This window comes from Cryptotermes secundus, unplaced genomic scaffold (assembly GCF_002891405.2).
Source record: "Cryptotermes secundus unplaced genomic scaffold, Csec_1.0 scaffold164, whole genome shotgun sequence".
Lineage (NCBI taxonomy): Eukaryota > Metazoa > Arthropoda > Insecta > Blattodea > Kalotermitidae > Cryptotermes > Cryptotermes secundus.
The window spans coordinates 775,954-802,853 of NW_019729209.1; the positions used below are offsets into that span (position 1 = coordinate 775,954).

Below are 26,900 nucleotides of genomic sequence, written 5' to 3' on the forward strand. Positions count from 1 at the left end.
CCCGCTAAATCTAACTTATATTTTAAGATTTCTTCTACCACTGCCCTGAATGAACCTGCCCTATACAAACTTCGTTTACTAACATGCGTTTTAATGTCAATACATCGAAGTACCCTTTGTTCCACCACGTTCCACAAATTATATGTCTATTATGTTGCTATTATTGTGCACAGGAAACTAAAATACATGAGGATGAGGGCTTCCAGTATCATATGACTTAAAAATCCATCTGTTCTTTAAGAGCCCTGAAAAGGAGAATATGCGAGCATACAGGCACTCAGAGAGGTCACGGGGGCCTCGTGAACTTAAACGTTTCTTCGTAAGAACGGAAAATAAGGTAACCGTCCATTTCGTGTTGCTCTATCAAATTGTAGTTTTCTCTAAAATGCCCCACCTCTGCACACATTTCGCGCTATTGGCAATGATGTCAGAAATAATATTGTTCTTTAAAACCCTTTCTGCTCTGTCCAGGAGCTTTTGCTCCTAACATAAGGAGCACAGCGAACATTCGGTCGTAAATATAAGCCATTTCCCAACTTGAAGACTCTCAGCTATGCTGCTAGAATTGTTGAAATACCAAAAAGAGAATGGGGAAATGTGCGTAACCATTGCGCGTGCGGTGACGAGTGCAGAGTGAGCAGAGTCTTCAATGTAAAATTTGAGGTTTCCTCGGCGGTGACTATGAAGAATGCCGTCTTCTGGGATGTGGCTCCGTGTAGATCTCGTGTGATCCGACGTTTCCGAGCCACCCGCTCACGTTGGTTTTTCTGCCCTGAAGATGGAGGCGATAGGTTCCTCCGAAACGTCGCTTCACACGAGATCTACACGGCACCACACCCCAGAAGACGGCATTCTTCAGTTTCTTCTGTGTTTACATCATTAAAACTAAAATTAAAAGATTAATAAATTTCTAGATAAGATTTGAAATTCTTAAGTCGGTGAAAATGGAGACAACAGGTTCCTAAGGTACACTGGTACTAGACTACACGGTGCCTTAACACAAACTAATTGAGTTAATAAGACTAATTTAAATATAACCCGGAAAACGTATTTATGTGGGCTATAGGCTTATTTCTATATTATTCATGTGCATAACATTCTCTCATCCTTCTACGAAATAAACTGACAGTATCGTCAGCCTTAGCAACATTTGAAACCCACGTACATTAGAACCCTAGCTTTCGTTTTATTAAGAGCATTTAAAGAAATCCCGCTCTTATGAAGATCTGAAACCAATACTATCCAGCCGAAATATGAGAACGGTGAATGAATTGAAATGTTAAAGAAATGTTTCCTAGAGAATGCTGGAATGTTACACAGACTTCAGCAATACTCCAGATGCCTTCCAAGTGTTAACTTCACTGAATGCAGGCTTGCTTTATTTTCATGCTTCATTCTATTGAAATGGACAGTTATCCAAATTAATTTAAATTCAGCAAAATATTTAATTCTATTTTATCATAAAATGACAAAAGTGTTCATAATTCTTCATGTAAAAATGACGAACTGCTGAAAGTTTAGTAAAAAGCGTACCAAAATGTGTGAGTTTTAAATTAACTCTATAAAGCACATTGGACGTACCACCTGAGCTAATATGGAAAAGATCTCTGTATTTTACCATCAGAATGAATGTATGGGTTTTCTATGATTGGCAAAGAAAAAGGTGTTCATTTTTCAAGGAGCAGTAACACGTTTATCTTCGTAATGGATATGAAATGTAATTTCTGCGAGGAAATAAATAAATTTTACATTATTATTCTGATGAATTTTAGGTTTTAAAGAATTAAAATATAGCCCCTAATATATCGCCGAAATTGGTTTGCATTTCATCCAAATTAAACTCTTTCTTTCTTTCTAAGAATTATACTGAAGAGCACGCCAGATGAACGAAGAAATTATTCCTGAGAACAGCAACGTATTTGTTATGCAAAATAGCTTGAACTATACTTAATTTCTCAGATTCTCCACCATCCCTGTGGCTCCTATAAGTATTGATCGTCTATTTCAAAATTTTCTTTGTAACTATATTCTATCGAGACGTTCATATTGTCCCAGATATTTCAAGGCGGGTGAGTGAACACGTATCATCCTCAAATATGGTGCTGTGTGGGACGAACTGAACGACAAAGAAGTGAAATTGTAAACGGGTAAACATTCGACCCTTGACGTCAGTACCAGCAGCAAGCACAGAAGCAGGTTGTGTAACAAACATCAATCACTGTTTTGTAAATCAAATTTGATTACAGTGACCTTTCAGGTAGTTGGCAAGACTGGGTTGCCTAAACATACATGTTTCCTGTGACTGCGTGTGGGTTCCCATGTTTATCCAAAATCCACAAGGATCGTTATTGCCAGTCGTTAGAGAACATGACTTCTACACGCAGAAAGGTTATTTGGCAAGAAGTCCAAGGACTTGTTTCAATAAATATTTACCTTTAACTGTAAATCAAATATTTCATATAGTTGTAAGTAACAACTCTATATCGCCTGCAGAATTTATTTTTTTGACTGTCGGTAAGAAGGGCTTAAGTCAGTACAAATTCCGCTTGACCAGACATAGGCCCTTCTTATCGGGGGCTAAAGTTGTAGACGTGCGTGGATGATGACGGATGGTAAAGTTTGAAGGGATGAAGACGGAAGCAACACTTTCCTCTTCATAACCGAAAATATCCTTGCAGAACTAAGGGAAAATCAACGAAAGCAGAATCTCATTGTATTTAAGATATCTGGCAGCCATTATCACAAGAAAGACAGTTTCAATGAATTCAATAATTATCGCATCGATTACTCGTTTTGTTTATAATTTTACGATACCGAAAATTGTTTAAGCTGGCAGTATGAGACCCTCTAACCTCACTTCGGTTCTAGTAGCCGCCCTAGCAGGGAGCCTTGGTTTGAAGTATCTGAATTGGGTATTAACGTAACAAAAGAATTTCCAATATGAAATCGCAGCGCGACTGACATAGAGACGAACACTGCAGCGGATCCAGTATGGGTCTTTGTAATCTTTATTGCATGAACCTAAGTACGGCATGCATTTACCGTTCATCATTCTTACTGTCATATTTTCAACCAGATTTCAAAAACCGTGAGGTGAAGAATTGTAGGACACTAACAGAAATAAAATTCATGGGCCGAGAGATCATCGTTACTAATTTAAATAATACTTTGAAGGTAATGAAGAAATTAGAAAAAAAAACCAATCACTTACTTGACGAATGCCATCTTCTGGGATATGGCGCCGTGTAGGTATTGTGTTAACCGACGTCCCCACGAAACGTCGGTTAACACAATACGAGTGTCTACATGGCGCCACATCCCAGAAGACGGAATTCTTCATAGTCACCGCTGTGAAAAACTCAAATCATACACAATAAATTAGTTCACAGAAATCTTAGGATGTAACAGTGAGAATCATGTTCAGCGAATACCCTGTTCAAGAATTCAATCCCAATATCTCCATTACCAATGAAAAGGATCGAGATCTTTGTGGAGATCCCTACAGTTTTTGGTATGAGACCGTAACAGGTCACTAGGCCTAAGACATTTAATGTTTCCAGATACGTGTTTGTTATATACTGCGGCTCACTTCCATATTTCTGTGACAAATGGAGTCTTACGGTGCAGACTTGCTTGAACCGGGTTGGTATAAGATGTAATAGCGAGCTTAACATATGCCTTCTGATTCCGGTAAAGAGAGGGATTTCTTGATCAGCTGAGTAACTTACCAGCGTTTAAAGACGGACCCTGCAGTACGGAGTTGTAACAGTTGAACGTGTAGCAGTTCTGATCGCATTCTGGAGACCCAGTGCTCAAATCTTAGTCTAGAGATTGAATGTCTTGACTGAATTCCTTCGTACCTTTCCTCTGTTCCCCCAGAAGAGCGGCATAATGGTGATGATGATGATGACAACCTCTCTCCCCACATGCTCTAACATTCATTACATGTTATTTATGTTATCATCTGAGGCCATTTCTGGGCTGCTTACATCGGCGTCACATAAATATTCAGTTATTCAGACCAACCTCTTCAATGGTTTTCCTTATTGCGCCCAACAATGGTGCAGTTCATCACAAAATGGTGCCAAGAACACAGTCTACCGGAGCGCTTTAAGACGGAAGTCACGAATTAACCACATCCCCTCAACCTAATGCATATAACCAAGCGTGGACGCGGTAAAGTAGTTGGTTGAGGCACTATGCTACAAACTGGAAGGTCGCGGGTTAGAGTCCCAATGAGGTCACTGGATTTTTTTTTAGTTCATCTAATTTTCCCAACCGCACTATGGCTTTGGGGTCGACTCAACCTCTAACAGAAATGAGTACCAGGAACCTTCCTGGGGGCAAAGGGCCGCCGGCGCGTAAGACTGACAACCTCACCGCCATCTGCGAGTCGATTGTCTAGAAAATGTTGGAGCCTGAACATCTCACAACCAAATGGGCCTTCAGGGCCTGTTAAAGGGATAACTTTACTTACTTACTTTACGTAGGAAACATTCCGTGATGAAGCGAACAATACTTAGACTTTGTAAGTTTTGAGGTTTTCACGGCGATGACAATGAAGAAAGTCGTCTTCTGGGATCTGGCGCCGTGTATTCTTCGTTTTAACCGACGTTTCGGAGGAACATATCGCCTCAATCTTCAGGGTAGTTGAGTTGCGTGCGAATAGAGACAACTACAGCTGTCTCTATTTGCACGCAACTCAACTACCCTGAAGATGGAGGCGATATGTTCCTCCGAAACGTCGGTTAAAACGAAGAATTCACGGCGCCAGATCCCAGAAGATGACTGTCTTAATACTTAGACTTGTTTAAGACTCCGTATTGCCGGTTTCTTGATTGGCTTACGCCTGTAATTTCAAGATGGCGGCCATAAGTTCCTCTGCAACGTCGGTGGGCTTCTACCGAACTACATGGAGTTACGACCCAGCAGATCGTATTGTGTAAGTTATCATTTGTGCTAGCAGCATGGCTGACGAGCGAACCTATGTAATGGAGCACTCCTCGAATTGAAATTGTTGTAATTGTATTGATTTTAGCTTTAGCCAAATGGCAATTGGTAGCTGATCTCGAGGGTTTACTTGTACTACTGCTAATACTGGAGCCAGTTCCATTCCCCTCACGTCCCCACTGTCTGCTTCCCCAGAATACTTCATAAAGTTTTACGCTCGAATGGCCATTTTCGGAGAGGTTTCCTTATCAATATTTTGTATGCATTCATTCTCTTCTCACTCTAGCTACATTCGTAGCCCATCTTAGCCTCCCAGATTTTTGGACGACTGGCATAAAGTACTAAGTCCCTCGTTTTGTATCGTTTTGTTATATCCTAACATCGGCACTCCATCCATCTTGGACCCAACAATTTTGCTGAACTCCTCGTTTTGCCGATTTCTTCGTTTCATTCAGAAACGTCTAATGAACCTAATTTCTTTAATGAGCCGCACACCCTGCATGAATTACTCAGAGTTTCAAGTTGTACAGCCGTGTTTTAAGGTCATTATACTTATTTTTTCCCTTTTTTATTATTTTCATGCAGCTAACATGAGCAGCGTATACATATTTTCCCCCCTTTCGTATTACAGCCCCAATTTGGTCCTTGGCCTACCTCCACGAGACTCTCCGTTTCAGCTCGTCGCAAGGCCTTTTTTTTTTTGCGCTACAGCCCCAGTGGGCCTAGGCCTACCTCCATGAACTTCTCCGTTCACTTCGGTTTTTCTAGATCTTAGACATACAGTAGGACTCCTTGGGCTGGTGATCAGCTCGTCGCAAGGCCTCTCTACCTGTACGTAAACACAGACAAACGCACATACACATACAAACACCAAACACCCGTGTCCTGTGTAGGATTCGAACCTACGATCCCTGCTTCCGAGCGAGCGAAGACAGTGCATATCTTAGACCGCTCGACTACCGTGACCGGCATACATATCTTTAGTCTCAGTAAATACTTTTGCGGTTTTCTATCGCAGTATGATTTTAGAAAAAAAAATACTTTTGTAAAAAATAAACTTGTATTTACTCTGGTCATGTTATTTGCACGCTTACTCTTCGTTTGAGCTGATTAATGATGTTCTGTTGCCCGCCGTAAATTTATTTCCTCTACCCCAAATGCACGGGACTGAAGAGAGAGTATAGACTCTGCCCTTTCCTGTTGCGGAAATGAAAAAAAGATTTGTATTAACTTCTTGATTAATTAGTATGCACTACAGCATAGCACAAATTAATTTAAATATGCTGTAATATTTTCTGATATTGTCCGAATTCGATGAAGTGTATACTGCATCTGCTGTCTCTACCACCATGTCCAGACTGGTTCTAGGCCCAGCCAGCCTTCTATCTAATGTGTACTAGGGTTTATTTCCTAGAAATTTATGCGTGATGCTGACTATTGTCCTCCATCTAGTGCTGAGGTTAAAGATACATGGACTGTACCTGCAGTCCACTTGTGTTTTCATGGAATGGCGCTTAATTAACACAGGGCTGGATTTGCATTTTACTCTCTGTGTCCGTCACCGGAATAACTTTACATAAGGCAAAGCGGAGCAAGATGAAATTTCGTTCAAAAGCTGGAAAAATTAAATTTAGAACATACAGCTTATAGTTTACAATGCGATACACTCACCATTTTTGAAAAGTTTGAAAATTGACTTTTAATTGTCACTAATTTGCTGTCGGACTCGTGAAGCACATCGTGCATGCTGTGAAGTATGTTATTTCTGAACTTTATGGCGCTGTAATTTCATATACTAGCGGAACGACGGTGCATCATCACCAGTTCGTTACGTAGACTCTTACGTCATCATTCTAAAGTTAATAATTTTTATTGTTGACATACAGCGATGTTTATACTGTAACGTGTCGGCAAACCAGAGGAGTAACTTCTATGGAAACGCTACAATAGACCGTTACAGAGGAGACAACAATTGCTCCATCGTAATTCTAACAGGAGTCTCCATGGTTATAACGGAGGGTTCGCTGCCTAACAGCGGGCAAGGTTATAGATAGCNGTATTGTTGACATACAGCGATGTTTATACATTCATTCATTCTTTCTTTCTTTCATCCATCAGTGGCTCTACAGCTCTTTGTTGGGCCCTGGCCTCTTCTTCAGTTTATTAATCAATTTTGCACAGACGGTCGGACTCCTTGGACCAGTGATCAGCCCGTCGGAAGACCGCTGCCTACACACAGGACAACACNAGTCTCGGATCACCCTTCGGAGAATAAAGTCTCGGATCAGCCCTCGGAGTAGAGAGTCCAGTGCCTCGCCGGATATTGTAAGCAGTGATTGTGACACTGCAAGTGTAAATGCCTGTAAAGTGTGTGTAAGAGAGCGAAAGGAATAATTCGCTATATCAAAGGACGGCGTGAACTTATTTGTCGCGTTATACACCCCAAATACGTGACAGTACATTCATTCATTCATTCTTTCTTTCATCCATCAGTGGCTCTACAGCTCTTTGCTGGGCCCTGGCCTCTTCTTCAGTTTATTAATCAATTTTGCACAGACGGTCGGACTCCTTGGACCAGTGATCAGCCCGTCGGAAGACCGCTGCCTACACACAGGACAACACAAACACAGAAAAAACACACACACATACAAACATCGGTGCCTTGAGTGGGATTTGAATCCACGTTCCCAGCTTTCGAAGACAGTCCATGCCTTAGACCGCGCGGTCACTATGATCGGCCGATGTTCATACACCGTTGGGAAATTCAGGCATACGTATATGAGACTTTCCTCGCTCAAGATTGTCTACGCAAGCTTTGATATACACTGGTTCGTAGAATAGGTGGACTTTTTGGTCGTGCCTTTTCTCACTTTTCACGGCCGATTGACGGCATTGGAATTAGAAGAACAAAACACAGTATTTTTGTATGTTAAACAAGAGGAAAAAAATCAAGCTGTATCATAACAGCTTCGAATTCGCTGTGGCCAGCAAGGGAGCATGTTCGAATAGAGTTGTAAACGAATCGATTCGGACAGCCCCACATAAAGAAAGTAAAGTTTCCCCTGTGTTTAACTAATTAAGAGCTATGCCTTGAAAGCGTATGGGAGAGTGGGTGTGTAGAATCAAATTTTCTTGACCTGGGCCATAGTTGGAGGTGAGTGGTCAGCTTCACGCACCAGCTGCTCTACCCTCTGGGAAAGAGCCCCCGGAACACATTGGATAGGAAGTTGGGTGGACCCCAGAGCCGGTCTGGGCGACATGGACCGTATCGAGACTCCTCGGCCGTCCAGCCCGCAACCAGTCGCTATACCGACTACGCTATAACGGCTCATGGGAAACGATAAGTTAATTATATTGTTGCTGTTGAATGATTGATGTACTTAATACAAGCAACGCGCTGATCTACGATTTCGTACATTAAGGGCCCCTCAGGAGCTCTGTTGCTTCTCGCTTCCCCATCCTCTGGTAGTCACCGTGTGACTACATGTCCCGTACAGTATTGCCCGCCCGGTTTGTACAAGTACAGCGGTACCAAGCAGAGCCCTGGAGAGCGGTGGAGAGACTAGTTTACGGCATACGAGAGGAGGAGGCATAGTATAGTACACGCACTGTTTGTATTAACAATTTGAAGCCTGATACTCATGGTAGTATTATTTAAAAATTAATTTAATACAGCACAGAAAACATATTCCGCCTTCATTACAAGTGGAAAATTCTACGTCCCAGAATAATTTCTGTTTATTATGAGAATCATAAGAAACTCATCAATACACCCCATGGGAAAAGTTCATACTATAAATGCTCATAATTCATGCAATAACTACCTTGCTTTAAAGGGTTGTAAAGGTCAGCAATGTGAACGGAGAAGTTCATGGAGGTAGGCCTAGGCCCACTGGGGCTGTAGTGCCAAGGAAAAAAAAAGGTCAGCAATGCAAAGATGGTCAGATAAATTCAGGATTTGCTAACCGGCGTATATTGTGTTGTTAAATTGGTTTTATCTTCATTACCAGCTCGGTTTCCATGCACAGTAGTTGTGGAATAAGAATGAACTCATAATTTTGGCATTGTTGACTCATATCTCGAAATAAGGAACCAGGATGGGGGATTTTTGTAACTGGTTTCGAAAATCTTTTTCAGCAATATAATAAATAAGCTAGAGATGATTACAATATTGCCAATTGTACATTGTGAACTGTAAATGAAGTATTCATCCATATTCCTTTGTGAGCAATTAGGCTTTTTAATTTGTATGTTGCAGACTCTTAGAAAAGCTGCCAGTTCAGTGTCCCAACACAACCATCTGTGATAAAATTCTACAACGCGGCGACCTTGAAGACCATTTGAGTCAAAGGTAAGTTTGTGGTTCAGTCAGAATAAAGTTCAAAATTTAGTGTGTAGAATTAACCCACATAATGCACGTGAATTTCTTTGCGGGGTTTGGGGGGGGGGAATGCTACTGCTCTTGGAGCCCGTAAGAAGGAAATTGAAAAATTAATGTACGGCTCATAACTGTAATGTCATCCGTTCTTTATGAATATGAAACCACGGCAAGAACGGGAAATAAAATTCAAATGCTAACAAGTATACAAAAATTCTATTGTTGCTTGCCTATTTGTGGGGTTTATTGTACCATCGACGCTAAAATTTACGTCAGACGTAGCACATTTAGCAAATTGTGGAAGGTAAATGCAAAGTTTTCCTGTACTTAATTATTTAATCACTACCCCATGAAGGATGGGTCAGTACACGTACAGCACCACCAATCTTGACCGCGGCACTAGATGTACGAAATGCGTGTAAAATATTAGTAATATATCCTTTTGGAAAGAAGTGTTTTATTTATGAGAATTATTATAGTCATTTGAAAATGATAATATGACACCACTGAACTACGAAAATGAAGTTCCTAATCTCTCTCACGTAGTATGAAAATGTGTAGTCTAACTAAAATAGATAACTTCAATACGGGGCACATATCTGCATATGATTTATCTCCTGGTTTGTCATACAAGGTGTGTACGCCGCAAGGTTTTCTGGGGCTATAGTCTGAGATCGAGGTGCATCTTGCAACTCACGACCACTGCCATCACTGGCACTATCACTGTTGGTTATCGTTGAATTTTCAGGTACAGCAAATTTTCCAGTCTCTGTTCTGCTTTCCATGCCATGGTTACAAACCAAATCCTAACTCCTACATATATATTATATAATTCTAAAATTGTATTGACGGTCAGCCACTGGAGCCACTGTTGTTCCCAGTTTAAGTGGCCTGCTCTTTGCTGCTTTGTTTAGAATTTTTAGGAAGAACATCTCCAGGTGAAGACCGGTAAACCGAAACATTTTCATCTCTTACCATTTCAGCAGCTTCACAAATAAAAACGGAGGCAGGAAATTCGTCTTATACACAAAATTAGATGTACATTTACAAGGCGGTGGTAAATAATATAGGCCAATAATTTTAATCGAAGAGACGTAATTTGTAAAGTCATGTGATGGAGTGACTGTAGACGGGGTTTGGATTGGTAATTGAATCTATCGAACACTTACAGATCGCAACTACAAGTAAGTATAGCGCTATCGCTAATTCACATGCTCTGCATTCACTACAGCACGCACTAAATCTTCCCAGGCTGCTGTGCGACTGTATTTATGCCACAGTATTGATATAATACATAAAGTCTTTGCTACAACATATGATAGTAGTTCCTGCACGAATACTGTTTTTACTACAGAAGAATAGCTAAGAAACAACTTCTGCTAACAAAACAATCGCGGAAAATGCGCGTGTAATGAAAATAATGTAATCTTAGAACTAATTAGAGCGTATGAAGTCCTAAGACCTATTGACCTTCTGAACAGGTGGATCCAGGACTAAATAAAATATATCCCTCTAGTGTCTGTATTTAAGGAAAGAGATAGAAATTTGTGTTCTTATTCAAATGTTCACATTGTAAAGGTTTATCTTTTACGTTGCCTAGTGTTTCCCTTTCACTTTTAGCAACTACATGTTCATTTCTGGTGACATTTCGAACAAAGGAGCTTCTCTGTCCTATGAAAATTAGCTGACCTCCTTACCCCTTCCTTTGAAATACGTTGTACCCTTAGGTCAGGAGGAATTTGGTCCTCGCTAGGTTCACCTGTGCCTTATGACGCCCACGCGCGTCTAGTGCGAACGGACGCACACACCGACTCCTTTATATTGTAGATGCTTTGTCACGGATTTGTGTGAGCCCTGAAATTCACCACTTCTCTTATTCTACTGTATTCCTCATATCTTCCTTCTTAAGATCTTTGATAATCATGGCGACAAAGATTCAGGTGGCACAAAATCATTTCGAAATTGTATTCAAATTCAGTTCGGCAGTTTCTCACCGATTTCTATTCTTGTACAGTAGTTTTATAATGCCATCACTAAAATTATCTGCTCTAACATCGCCTCGGAAATTATTCCGAACTCTACATAGTCCAAAATTTACACGGGGTTTCTAATAACATTTCAACTGCATTCGCATTACAAGCTTCTCTCGAAATAAACACACACAGATCATATAATCGTATTTAATCTCGCGCAAAAAGAAACACAAGAAATATAAAATATTAGCATGTAATTTTATTTCGTTCTAGGAATAGAACAGTGTCCGGTGGAAGGTAGAATAACGGATGTTCAGTCGAAGTAGCTGAGACGCGAATGGCCGAAAGGAAAACAGAACAGAGTTGCTAGGGAGAAGACGTGGCATTTATCGAGCGCCATAAGCAACTGAAAGCAACGTACATAGAAAAGTGAGCTAAGAGCAGCGCCTTCAACGAACTTCCTGCAACCTAAGCAATTTTTCTTTGCCATACAAAATGTAAAACAAAACAAACTCCGTGACCTGTAGTTCGCAAGCGAACTATACCGACTGAGCGACCGCCGCTTGTCGGCGAAGTTAGTGCCAACTTTAGCGAATAGAGGGTGTCGCGTGGTCAGCGCAACGGATCCCCACGGCCGTTAATCTCGGGTTTCTAGACCGGAGCAGCCATGTCCTTGAAAATAGCTCAGTTATCCTCACGAGTCATGGGCCGCGCCATAGCTCAAGTGCTTAGTCGCTGGCTTCCCACCGCGGCGGCCCGGGTTCGATCCCGGGTCTGGTCAAGTGGGATTTGTGGTGGACAAAGTGGCGCTGGGGCGGGTTTTCTCCGAGTACTTCGGTTTCCCCTGCCAATCTTTATTCCACCAATTGCTCCACAATCACCCTCATTTATCATCTGGGGCTGGTACAATAGGCCAGAAGTGGCCGCAGTACAAGGGACTTAGTCCCACCCCACTAGCAATAAAAAAAATCCTCACGAGTCTGAGTGGACCCCGTTCCAGACTCACTACTTCTCAGAAAATCTGGTAGTGCCGGGAATCGAACCCGGGACCTCTGGATCTGTAGCCAAAAACTCTGACCAGTAAACAAATGTAAACAAACTTTAAATCTCTCTAACTAATTTTTATGTCGCACTAAATCAAAAGAAATTATAAACTAACTGGGCTACTTTTCATGCATTGAAGCATCAAATGCTGCTGTGATCCGACTCTCCAGACCTTAGGGACGGCGCCCCTGACCAGAACGTAATATAAGAATATGTTACTTACGTTGCGTATCTATCCCATGATAACCACTGCATCACAGACGCCATAAAAACTGTAACAGGTCATGGAGGCCCATAGGGTTGTGAGACGGCGAGGCTCCCACATTTTCTAGACAATCGGCTCACAGATGGCCGTGAAGTTTATTAAAACTGTACGAAACGCAAAGAGGAAACTACAGAAACAAACTCAACGTTTATTTAGGGCTTCTACAGCAGAGTGAGATGAAGCCATGCGCGTGGTGCCATCTGAAGCAGAAAAATAACTACCAGGAAAAAATTCAACCATATTCTGCAGCAGGCGAGTCCAGCCCACTACATGCTTACCTGTGCTATAAAATAACTTGCTTGATCCAGACTTTCCGTGTGTTACAACTAAACTGTTAACTTCACGAGAAGCCAGCAGTTGCTCAGCAACACTAGAAATTCCAAGAATGTTATATAACCCAAAGGATCATTATTGTGTTTGCAAGAGTCCACCACTGAGTCTTCGTCCTCTTGAGCCAGACGAGTCCAGTCCATACCCCTATTCTCTTTCTATCAGATCCGTTTTAATATTATCCTTTTTCTAGTCTTTCTAGTGATATTTTTCCTCCATGCTTTCCTGTAATTCTTATTGTTTTCCATGCAATCTACGTGCCCTGCCCATCTAATCCTCTTTAACTTCATCAACGCTCGCAAAACTTGAAGCACAGGGAGAACAAAATAACCAAACTCAGTATTTTCTAAGATGGCGCGATAGATGCCCTTCCCAGACCTACAATTGTAGTCTTTGTTGATGGTGAAGGATTGAACAACATGACTCCGTGTTAGTGTTCCAAACTAAATTATCACATAACTTCTGACAGCAAGGAAGGGGTTCCTATTAATACGTGTATATTTATTAGGCTAAGTTTTGTGAATCATTCATTCTTATTTAACACGGACAACAACATAAGAAGAGTTCTGTCTTCTGAGTTATAACGCCATGTGGTCTATTGAGAGTCAGCCGATGTTTCGGAGGGGCATTTCGCCCCATCTTCAGGGTGGAATAATAAGCCAAGCAAGAAACCAGCGTGAAGCAGGTAGCAAACGAAGCAAGCTGTGGTTTTGTGGTATCTGCCTGGGCCTATTGCCTAAGTGATGGTCATACGTGAGAACTGACTACGGGTGAAAATGTTTCGTAAGAGGGAACCGAGAGAAAATGTGATCCATTGCCGTTGTCTCCAGGAGTCGTCCCCCACACAGTGCAGCTGAATTCTGCCGCAGGAACTGACGTGCACACCTAATTTAAACAAAATCACTTTGTTTTAAGGAAATAGGACGTTCTTCTTGATTCAGATCAGCGATGATTGTATAAAATATATAGATCTCAACTTTATTGGCAAGGCAAGTACAATTTCAGAGAATTTAAAAAAAAAATATTAGTTAGTGTCTATTGAGTAACATATGGCAAAAAAAGCAAAAATTCCATGGCCTGTAGTCGTCAAGCGAACTATACCGACCGAGCGACCGTCGCTTGTCAGCGAAGTTAGGACCAACTTTTGCGGATAGAGGGTGTCGCGTGGTTAGCGCAACGGATCCCCACGGCCGTTAATCTAGGTTTTCTAAACCAGAGGCGCCATTTCCTTGAAATACATCCTCAATTACCATCATGGGGCTGATTTGACTCCGTACTTCTCAGAAAATCTGGTAGCTCCGGGAATCGAACCCGGGACCTCTGGATCTGTATGCAGGAACTCTGACCACTAGACCACAGAGGCGGTAACATATGGCAAGGGTTCTCAAATTTTGTCGTACCTAACCACCTGAAATAATTGAAATAAAAAATTATGCCACCAAGTGTCGGCTCCAGCTACATTCTTAAAAAGCAGCTGCATTAAATCAAACAGATTTAATGACTAGCGGAAAATGTTGGTGGATACAACTACGTTTTACATAATTCTTGAGAGCTCAGCGACACACTCTCTTTTAGACCTCAAGGGATCGCGACCCAACCATTACCTATCGCATTACTTGAAGGGTTAACTGAAGTGGTACCTCACCTCTGCTTAAACACTTACCTACAGCGATATCTGGCACAAGCTTTCTGAAGCTACACTTGGGCATTTTGATTGTTGAGCAGTTCAGAACTAATTCTGCTTACAGTTCGAAGACTGAGGAACGCAGGTCGTCATGAAGGCTTGAAGAAAGACACGTAGAATTTAACAAACGTTGTGCGACACTGTGCTTTCGGACAAGATCTTAAATTCCACTCCTCAAGACCTTTATCAACTCACAAGCCGGAAGGTCTCGGGTTCGATTCCCGATGAATCCATTGGATTTTTCAGTTGACCTGATCCTTCCAGCCGCGCTATGACCCTGGGGTCGACTCAGCCTCTAACAGAAATGAGTGCCAGGAATCTTCCTGGGGATAAAGGGCAACCGGTGCGTAAGGCTGACAACCTCACTGCCATTTGTGAGCCACTTGTCTAGAAAATGTGAGAGCCTCAACGTCTCACAACTCTATGGGCCTTCACGGACTGTTACAGGGAGAGCGTTACCTTTTACCTTGCAACCATGAAAACAAAGGCAATAAAAGGCATGTGACGTTTGAAGTTTTGACGGAGGTGTCTATGAGGGTTACTGTCTTCTTGCTTTATATTATGGAATATAGGTACAGATGTTTCGTAGGGAATTGCTGCCTCCTTTTCCTGCTAGAGGTGATACTCGTAACTTAGTTTATTTCACTTTCATTATTTTAAAACAGAAGCAATATCATGCCTATATAATAGTCAATTTAGTGCGTTTTATTACGTCGCGGTGACATTGTTCTTTGGCTCTAGTTTATTTTAGGCATCAGGTCAAGGTGTCATTTTGTAGTATATCTTGAATTAATTGCAAAGCTTACAGGAGACGACGGACCTTTCGACAGGATTAAAAACTATTAAATTAGTTACGTCGGTCGCACAGGGGAGGGCGTGGCTTTCGTGTTTTAGCGATGACGTCAATATCCCTACCTGGATTTTTAATTCGTTCAGTACTGGAGTGCGATTTATAAAATATCGACTTTAAGTGGAATACATTTTCAGGCCGTGGTTAATAATTTAGTTTCCTAATGCTCACATTGAGCCGGTTACGGTAGCTGAGCTGTCTAAAGCATATACTGCTTTCGCTCGCTCGGAAGCCGGGATCATGGGTTCGAATCCCACATAAGACATGGATATTTGGTATGTGTATATATTTATTCTGTGTTTGTGTTGTCCTGTGTTTAGGTAGAGGCCTTGCTACGAACTGATCTCTCGTCCAAGGAGTCCTACCGTCTGTAAAATGATCATGAAACTGAAAATCAGAGGCCAGGGCCCAAGAGGGCTGTAGAGCCAGTGTAAAAAAAAATGCTCGCATTATGTGCTGTATATGCGGTGTGGAAATATGGGCACATTACCCCTTCATATGTCCATGAGGTCATAACTCAAGAGACTGGAAACCAGCTGTTCGCTACATTTGCCCGTGTTCGTTAGCAGGTCTCTCAATTTTGGATTTGAAATATGGCCGCGCCATAACTCCAGCGGTTAGTCGCTGGCTTCCCACCGCGGCGGCCCGGGTTCCATCCCGGGTCTGGTGAAGTGGGATTTGTGGTCGACAAAGTGGCGCTGGGGCAGGTTTTCTCCAAGTACTTCGGTTTTCCCTGCCATTCTTCATTCCACGAAATTCTCCATCATCATAATCATTCGGGACAGTCTACAATAGGCCAATCAGTGGCCGCCGTACCGAGTGGACCCAGTTGGACTCCACCCTCCACTAAGTGAATTTTTAAATGTCGGCCTGGCAAGGGCTTTCCTAAGTTGCTTCGCATCATTCGATACGTACAGAAACTTCAGGTGATGCTTCACATAAGCAACTCCACCGCTTGTGCACATCGGTGCAGGTATGACGCAGTTATGAGCCACAGAGGAACTCATGGTACAGTAATTAAGTAATGTATAGAAGGTGCGAGATTATAAGAAGTTTCGTTGTCCCGTTAGATGCCCTGGAGCTGGTGCTGTGGCTGCTGTCAAACCACCCCGAAACTCTTCAACACCACCCGTCTCTTCGCAGCGTCAATCATCGCCCTCGAAGCACGGAGAAGTCACCAGCCGAAACAAAGGTAGGAACACAAATATTTCAGCGTCTCCATGGGAACCCAAGTGTGACTGTACTGAGAGCTGTAAGATTTCGTACCTTGAATTATTTGTGTAGTTCGATTGACGGGCCGGTTTTATATATAGTTATTTTTTGTTATAACTGCAGTTCATCCTTAATTATTTGGAAGATTACCCGGCGATGAAGGGTAATATTTTTTGAAACAATTGAAACAGGCTGTCCTTATATATTTTTCTTCCAGTATCGGTCATTTTCATGTGTGGCATACAGAGTATTAGACTGCTAGTTCGAGATAAAATGTAAATATATGTATGTTAGTATATATTAATGCTCCGCAAAGGGAGTGTCAATTTATCACGTTTACTTGACATTGACATTAAGCTCCATGCAACTCTTTTTTGAGCCCTGCAATTCAACCCCAGTGGAGAATACTCCTTCATAAAACTACTAGGTTAAGTTCTGTTGAATATTCAACAAAGTATCTTAGTTTGTTGTTTACAGATTAAAAGTAATGTAAGTTTTAATTTACAGCGTAAGGCATACTTCATGTTACGTTATTTCCCCGTTTACCCCGAAGTCCTCTGTGAGAGCAAGCAAACATAATACAATCATTGCTTTTTTATATTACTATAGAAGATTGGCGTGGAGTGGGTATGTGCTAGGGCCGCGCCATAGCTCAAGCGGTTAGTCGCTAGCTTCCCACCGCGGCGGCCCGGGTTAGATCCCGGGTCTGGTCAAGTGGGATTTGTGATAGACAAAGTGGCGCTGGGGCAGGTTTTCTCCGAGTGCTTCGGTTTCCCCTGCCAATCTTCATTCCACCAGTTGCTCCACAATCACCCTCACCTATCTTCTGGGGCTTGTACAATAGGCCAGAAGTGGCCGCAGTACAAGGGACTTAGTCCCACCCCACTAGCAATAAAAAAATGTATCTGCTATAGAATCGTACGTCGAGGCAGTGTATCGTTTGACTCGTTCTATAGGACGGTCTACGATCTCTATAAACACGAATATACGAATATACGTATGTCAAGCCGGATATACTCGTAATACTTTATAACCACTAATATAGTGTGTGCTTATTGCTACATTAATCTGAATAACATATAATATAACACGGACTCGGAGCGCTGTAAAGGATAAAATATTCTTATATATTTATTTTTTCGAATAAATAATATTCAATAAATTTATAAATAGATACATAAGGACAAAACAAAAATAAAATTTATCAAAATTTGGTTAACATTTTTAGGGAATTTTCATAATCGGTCAACTTAAACTTCTCAAATCATCATCATCATCAGTAATCTGTCAAGGCGACAGGTCCACAGTCTCTTTCAAAACAATTCCTCCACTTAATGCGATCTAGAGCTTTCTCCTTCAAATGACAGTATCCTCTTCTGTCCCCAAGGTCTAGTGTTTCTTCTCAAATATGAAATAGAAATTTATTTGGTATTGTCCCTAGTTTCTTTTATCCCCAGCATGAAAGAATAATTTACGCAGTTTCACTTACAATCACATTATTCCAAATTGCAGTTTGAAAAGTCGTTATAAATCTTGTGTTGTAATTGTATATTACTTCCATTTCATTTTTGTTTTTCGTTTACTCATATTACTCTCGATTACCACCTCCTCATCTGTGGCCACGGCTTTCATGTCCGTCTTTAATTAACGTGTCTGAATATCCGCCCACCATCTATTACGCTATTGTAATTTGTTTGTCTCGGTATTGTATAAGTTGTTTGGGATAAATAGTCTTCACATATGAGTTGTATCCTATTTTATTTCAAACAGATTCAGTTTTCTTTTCAACATTTCTTAAGAATATATATATCTATGTGTGTAAAATTGCATAAGTGTGCTTGTGTTATGTTATGGGATTTACTATACCTTAAACTATAATTCAAAACTGGAACAGTTAATGCTGCTTTAAATTGAAACTGGCCGTGCATTAGCAGAGTTTCTACATGCAATGATATTTTTATAGGTTCCGTTCTCTTTAATTGAAAACGCGTGTAAGAGAAACGAATTCCGATATATTAGATGTGTCGCTTGTTCTCTTGTTTAACGACGTACACTTCCTGCGGGTGGTTAATTACTTGAATGATGTACTGTGAAAGGTTTAGTGACCTGACGAGAATCCAATTACGGTTCATTTGCTTCGTAATATAAGTTGTAGCGAACCTGCTCGTGCAAAAGCCGAGAAAAACTCTTTCTATATTTAAATATATTTAACTAAAGTAATTTTAAAAGCGTCAATTAGGTTGGAGCATGTGCTATATTAGAAAAGTAACCGGATTTGTCCCTAACCGAAGTTCATAATGAAGAGCAATCTGTAATAAAAAATTGTTATTTCGGATATGAGGTTCTCACGGCGGTGGCTATGAAGACTTCTGGGTTGTGGCGACGTGTAGCTCACTGGAAGACTACGTACATTTCGGAGGACCTCACTGCTTCCATGTTCGGTGTTGAAGAGTAGTGCAATGAAGAATCCAGAAAGACGCAGACGCAACTAGAGTCTGCTTCTCGCTGGTTTCTTGCTCACTCTTCGACGTTGAAGATCGGGGGGCAGTACGGTCCTGCGAGAAGTCAGTGGAATTCTACCGGACATCATGATGTTACATCCCAGAATAGAGCACTCTAATTCCCATTTATTTTATCGCAAACGGAGCGCTGTTTAAATTAACTGATTGAAAGCCTGTCGCTCTAGTTATTATTTTGGGCATGTTTAGATTGAAGCGAGCGCCAGCCATCCTAATCACCGGACATAAAGGAGGCCATGGCCTTCAAGTAATCACGAACTATTAAGGCGCGTCTACATTACTCGTGCTCATGTGACTTGCTATGCTCGCGAGTAATGTGGACGATATGACAAGTCACGAGACAAACAAGTTTTAAATTTTTAATTTAAAAACTATAACCAATAAATTAGATTTACGAGCAGAAGTAAAAGGCAGACGAGTCTCCCGACGAGCACGAGCACGAGTAATGTGGACGATATGACAAGTCACGAGACAAACAAGTTTTAAATTTTTAATTTAAAAACTATAACCAATAAATTAGATTTACGAGCAGAAGTAAAAGGCAGACGAGTCTCCCGACGAGCACGAGCACGAGTAATGTGGACGCGGCTTTAGAACTCTGGACAGTTAACTCACTGCAGTAGAGCTCTTCCATAAAATCTAATGGCGCCCCTCAGATATTCAACAAATTCCTGTTCTTTTATATATCTCGTAGACTCATTACCCTCTTCACAAGGGCCTTCACTGGTCCATATCACGAGAAAAATGAAAGCATCTCGCATCTTTAAATCATATTCCTTTACGATCACTTTCAGTGTTATCCACTCATCTACGCCTTGGTATCCCAAGCGGTCTTAAAACTCTTAAAGTTATCCAACCATAATATTGTACCATTTTGATCTCTCCCATAACTAACTCCATGGAGCTGATCGCTTCTTCAGAAGCCGTCAGTTGTGCTGTGCAGCTACTCAAGAACTTCCCAACGTTTTATGGAACCCGAAGGTGATTACCGTTTTCACAAGAGCCCTCCACTGGTGTCTATCCTGAGCCATATCAATCCAGCTCATACCAACCCTTCGTATCTCAGATCCATTTTAATATTTTCCACCCACCTACATCTTGGTCTTCCAAATGGTTCCTTTCCTTCGGGCTTTCCCACCAGTATCCTATATGGATTCCTATTCTCCCCAGTGGTTCTTCTCCCATGCGTACTACATATTCCGCTCATACCCTTAATTTTATGAACTTAATAATATTTCGGAAGTAGTAGGCATTATGAAACTTCTACACAAATGTCAGTAAAGAGCGTCGTGTAGTGTTTCTTTGAATTTCTTTAGGTAAGAACATATACCAGTTATGTGAATGTCACTTTTCATCGTCATGTTAGGTATATAAACAAGCTACCAGTTGCAACTGAAACACTCTCACGGTAACAAACCTATGTCTTTCGTTCATCGGCAACAAACTGCGAAATTGAGTCGAGTTCCTTGCATTATTTGACGTCACGTTGCACATTTTATGCAGGAGTTAGATGCGGAAAAAATAAGGCGTCTGAAACTTGTTTCCATGCGCTAATACGTTAACAGGAACATGAAGTCTCTTATATCTCATGGCGAGGGTATATAGTTTCATCGTGGCATCATTCTTAAGTGACTTCATGGAAATTGCTAGTCCCTCAGCTAGTAATGGAATCCCCTGTCGTTCATGGAATCTGTGTGTTCGGAATCTGTGTGTTCAGTACAGTTGTCCTAATATAGATACGTCAAATCCACATCATATTATCCTATTCCTTGAATATCAAAGTTAATGTAGTCTGTCCTATTGAGGTTTTCGAAAGAGCTTCAATTTGCATTTTTCACGTAATATCATTAGAGTGATCAAATCAATAAAGTTTAGCTGGACGGGGCATAGAATAGATGTGGGAGAAATTAAAACAAAAATCGTTAGTTGTACTTAAGTAAAAGAAAAAAATTACTCTGAATTATGCTTGCCCCCTAACATGAAATAACTGTCTTGAACGTTTAAGCAACAACAAATTTCTTCCAATTTAGCACAAAATGTAATAAGTCGTTGAGCTATATTTATTCCCCAAACGTCCATTTTGATCATTTTATATCGCTGTTTCTGATAGTAATAAAAAAATAATAATATTACAGTATGAGCCAAAAACATACATTACTGAAACTCGTGCATCTCAAACGCGCATGTGCGTTTGTCGACGGGGTATAGCGCCAGCCGCACGTGTTCCCAGTAGTGAAAAGGAAGTTGTGTTGTGCAGTTGTTGTTGGAAATGGGTCTCTCGACGGAAGAAAAAGTGTTCATAGTTGAGTATTATTTCCGCTCATACGGGAATGGTCGCCAGACAACTCGCTTCCTTGGTTTTGAGCGGCCAGATATTATCGTCCAGAAACCGCTGCATAGTACACGTGTGACGATATGGTGTGCCGTCTCAGCACACAGTATATTAGGCCCCTATTTCATTGAGGATGAGGAAGGCAATGCTCTTACCGTCACCCAAGAACGCTACAGGGACATGTTGATTGGACTATTTCTTCAGGATTTGAGAAGGTTCTGTCGTACAAGGGCCCTTCACATGAATATACAGTGGTATCAACAGGACGTCTTTTCATTTCAGTACTGTATGTTTGGTGCATACTATATATTAGTCATAATAATTTAGATCGCGAATCAAGTTATCCTCTTATATTTTCCTACTACTAAACAATAAGTTATTGAATTTTCTCCAATTTTGGGTTTAATTTGTATACATAATATTACAATCCATTGTTGTGTACATAAGTCATAGATAGATAAAATTGAAATGAATGAAAATTATTTAAACGAAATTCCACAGTTGAATAAATATGTTATTTTGTGTATGGGTAATGGGTTTGAATTGTTCGCGGCCCGCGGAGGGAAGTAATTTCGCGAGACCAGAGACTCTGTAATCCCCCAGACGCACCAGACGCTGTGGTGCATTCGATCAATGTCATGTATCTCAGTTTAGATTCTAATATTACGACAGCCTATTCTGCGTGACTACAGGAGAGCCTGCGGTATGTGTTAATTTACCATTGATATAGTTATATCCAAAATATTTACATTTGTCTGTCTCTCTAACCCCGCATTCCACGTTCCCGGAATATCATGGCATAGATGACTACATGTAATGGAAACTATGATATAAATGTAGGGATATATTATGCATGGACATTAATAATATTGTCACGATTTTATGGAATGACAATAGACGGGTTTGGATTGGTAATTGGATTTATTGAACACCTACAGATCGTAACTACAACTAAGTATAGCGCTATCTCTAATTAATACGCTCTGCAGTTCGCTAACCGCACGTACCTAGTCCTCCCAATCTGCTGTGTTTTCACAAGTGCTCCCGGGCTCACTTCCTCGCAGGCTGGTGGCTATCTCTCATCAACCTCCTACTCTTCTAACTGCCGTCTCAAGTCTCTCGTAATCGCAGCTTCCCCTCGTTGTACAGCCTCGGTACGGATCGCATAGAAAACATTTATTCCAACAGTTTTTCTATTGTTGAATCACATAGGTATCCCACGGACCGCCTAGAGAACACCTCTTCTTAGTTACTTCACTGCAGCGTGTTGCAAATCTGTTGCGGCCATTATCTAGCAACGGCCGTTCTTTACAGAAGCATTACCTAGCAACGGATGTTGAATGGCTGATTATTTCACAGTCGTTGCCTAGCAACTGGTCTGCATGCCACAACATTGAGACGCTTACTCTTTCTTCCTCCGTCACTACTTGGTTCTCGAAAGAAGGATGGGCAAATCCTATCATGTCTGAGTTCATTGCTGACGTCGTGCTCCCAAGATGGACGTGGTGTGCAACCTGGAGAGGATGTGTACGTCCGCCAGTTCGTCAGCCGCCACAGTAGTATCCCAGTAAAACATACTGGAGTAAGAGGTTACTACTCCACCAGGCAAAAAATGTGTTAACAATTTATCAAAAATATATTTAACATATAAGGTGATTGACAGATATGAGTATGTGTGTTTGAAGTGTTCACTGACAACAATACATGAACAACGAAAATGAAACACGGACCGATTTATTGTTCACAACAAATTTGTAGGAACTGTCTAGCTACTTAAGGTAGCTGTCCCTTTTGCTAACGCAGTAAAAATGACCATTACATCACTGAAATAATCAACAACAAGTAATTAACGTGTGAGAATGACTCACTGATGGAGCTAGTGTACGGGCACAGTGCCAGGATTGCTATTGCCACGCAAACAGCGCTTCCTGTTCTCACTATAACTGACTAAGAACACAGTCGTCAAGTTCCAAGTAAAGCTGATTCAAGGTGCAAAACGTCCCGAGTTTGACAGCCCGCATATTCAGTAGTAAATATAGCCCTGAATTGCACAGACTAAGTGTCCTGGATAGCCGGTCACGGTGGCCGAGCGGTCTAAGGCATGCACTGTCTTCGCTCGCTCGAAAGCCGGGATCGTGGGTTCGAATCCCACTCAGGGCATAGATGTTTGTGTGCGTTTTTCTGTGTTTGTGTACAGGTAGAGGCCTTGCGACGAGCTGATCGCCCGCCCAAGGAGTCCTACCGAATGTGTAAGATCGACAAAACCCGAAGTGAACGGAGAAGTTCATGGAGGTAGGCCTAGGCCCACTGGGGCTGTAGTGCCAAGGGGGAAAAAAGAGTCCTGGATAAGGTAGCGGCTATATTAGAGAGGTTACTTAGTGGGATAACTGAAGTCTCATTCGCCATGTAAAGAAAGAACATTTAACTTGAGTAATAACCAACAAACTGCTCGTAGTAATTAACATGCAAACAGTAGAAGTGTTTATAGAGTTTAAAGAGTTTTGATGATGGTTTATAACACTCAGAATTACTGGGGTTTTGGTCTTTGTCTATCGTCTGGTATTCAAAAAAAAACTTAAGAACAACATGACTGAGGTTAGCTCTTTCTAAGGAACCTAACAGGTAGGTGTCTCCCCTCTCATCTGAAGACGGAAACAAATCTATTTTGCGAAACATTATGTTTTTTTAGAATACCGGACAATGGACAGTAATTTTGAGTAAAAGGGTTACCGAACCCCATTTTATACGTACACAGTTCCGTAGAACAACAGAAGAAACACAGCAAGGACTTCGGTATCACAGCTTACATCGTTCTGGAACTTTCAGTGGCTCAGAAGACTGTACATTATTTCTAAAAATAAGAAATAGGCTTGCGTTCCCACAAATCAAATGAATGCCCTTACTTCCTAGTTGTGCGCCCGACAGAATTACGCCGTTGCCTCCCCATTCTACGCTCACAGCAGGGGCTCTCTTTCCCATTACGGCTACTCGGGATGACTCAAAGCGAAACACAGTTTTCAGTCTAACTTGACTATCCCCCTGCATCACAAACTAACATATCGAACAGTATCGTAACAATACCAGTAACATAATCGAAATCGATACATCGGAGAAGGGATAACAAACCGCTTCATGCAAGAGCAGATATACTCGAGCTCGGACTGATAAGGAGCCAGGCGACTGGGATTCATCGAGGGTGAAATGTTAGGAGGATGACGTCGATACGGGAAGGACAGTAGAACCTAACGGACCGAAGGGAAGGAGAGCCGATAATGCGTAGAATAGCTCAACATGCAATAAAATAAAGGAAACTTGATGATTTGCGTAATCTTAAGCAAGCGACGGCCGAAATGAGGTTTATTCAAGCACTGCGTCTTCTATCTCCTAAAGCTTTGCTCTTCGTAACCGAACTGTATAGGATCCAGTGTGCGTTTCTAAATTTGCTGGGATGTACATCTGCTTCTATCTTGAGACAGGCCTATCCCACTTTCCCCAAACTTAATAATATTCGTAGCTACATTGTTGAACGTCGTCCGAGAAAACATTGCAATGCTTCGGTGCCCCGCGAAGTGGCACCGTATTTGGTCTGTATAATTTCAAATTGAACAACACTAACTTCTAGCTCCGTTCAGGATCACGAATTTCGACACAAAACCGCAAACTATTCGATACTCTAAGACAGACCGCAGTGTTTAATGAATGCCCGCCACATACGTGTACATGTTACTGGGATTGGAGAGTTTTGAGCCGGTTTACGATGCTGTCAGTACCTAAGGCTTTGTATCGTGGAATGGTAGGATGACAGATAAATAATAAATTCGAAAGTACTTGGAAGGAAGAGGTCGTGGAGTGATCGAGGTATTGGCCTGGCATTTTCCCCAAGGAACTGAGGAAAGCCACGTACGACTTTAGCCAGGATTGCCGGGAGATGGTGGTAGATTCTGACCGAATCTCTCAGGAAAGTGCGTCACAAGCGTTGTCTCTACGCCAAGCACTTCGGCATTAAGATGCGAGAAGTCCTTCTTTTAAAGTTGCTTTCTTCTTCTTCTTCTACGGGCACTACAGTAAATGATGAACCTAAGCCACTTTAGTGAGTATGAAATGTCGTCTTGTCTGCCTGTGCGTCCATCGATCCAATATTTTAATCGAGTCATAATTGATGGAAATCCTCCGTATTGTGTCTGATCTCAGTCACGAAAACTGCACATGCAAATGTTAATCCAGGCACCTCCTAAGAGCTCGCTAAGGACGGATAATTTTCTGCTACTTTTGACAGCATTCTTCGCGCTGGTATGTACTTAAGTGACTGACAGCTTAATCGAGGAAGTACAATGAGGTGCTCTGTGTGAGCGTTGAATCAGGGGTTGGGAGCTTCTCCCGTCAAGTCAGCTGACTCACAACGCATATATTCACGTCATTTCTGCGCTGCCAAGGAAATTCATTACTTACTTACTCATAGAGCTGAGACCTTCTTGAGGAGTCGCCAATGCTGCAGCTACTCAAGAAATTCCCAGCATATTATGGAACCCGAAGGTTCATTATCGTGTTCACAAGAGCCCTCCACTGGTCCCTATCCTGAGCCAGATAAAATTCAATCCATACCATCCCATCCTATGTCTCTAAGATCCATTTTAATATTGTCCACCCCCCTGCGCCTTGATCTTCTCAGTGATCTCTTTTCTTCTGGCTTTCCCACCAATATCCTATATGCATTCCTCGTCTCCCCCATTCGTGCTACATGCCCTGCCCACCTCATCTTCCTTGACTTGATCATTCTACGGGTAATTATACTTGGAGAATACAAGTTGTGGAGCTCCTCATTATGCAGTTTTCTCCAACCTCCTGTCACTTCATCTCTCTTCGGTCCACATATTCTCCTCAACATCTTGTTCTCAAACACCCTCAGTCTATGTTCCCCTCTTAATGTCATAGACCAAGTTTCACACCCATATAGAACCACAGGCAAAATTGTAGTCCCAGAAAATTTGTATGCAGGGTAAATTATCAGGAGCCGTCCGTGCTTGAGCGGAAGTGCTTCTCTGTGTGAGGATATCTTTGTTTATTTGTTTAGTTAAGTTAAGCTGTAATGTACATATATTGGACCCGCTCGAAATTATTTGGGCTAGGTCCATCCTTACAACGAATATCGATTGGATAAACTGCAAAATGGCTGTCCCCTTTGTATTTTCTTGGGATCCTTTATACAAACTGAAATATTCTTAAAATAAGCCACGATTGCTCCATTTCAAACTTCCCCCCAATATAGTGCCCATGTTCCGTCTAATGTGATTGTTTAATGTTCATGACAGTAAGTTCGTAGATTACTTTCTTGTATTTATTTGATGTTATCCAAAGTTTCGATT

The 26,900-nt window shown here is 41.5% G+C and overlaps 1 protein-coding gene across 4 annotated transcripts in view; it reads left to right on the top strand.

Annotated features, from left to right (window-relative positions):
- The window catches only part of LOC111865374 (ligand of Numb protein X 2), a 597,517-nt gene that overhangs the window by 246,752 nt on the left and 323,865 nt on the right, over window positions 1–26,900 (top strand). For all 4 annotated transcript variants that reach the window (XM_023853347.2, XM_023853345.2, XM_023853346.2 and 1 more), the window contains 2 exons: window positions 9,209–9,301; window positions 16,545–16,666. In XM_023853347.2, coding sequence (XP_023709115.1) covers window positions 9,209–9,301; window positions 16,545–16,666 — 215 coding nt within the window. The remainder of the gene's footprint in view (window positions 1–9,208; window positions 9,302–16,544; window positions 16,667–26,900) is intronic.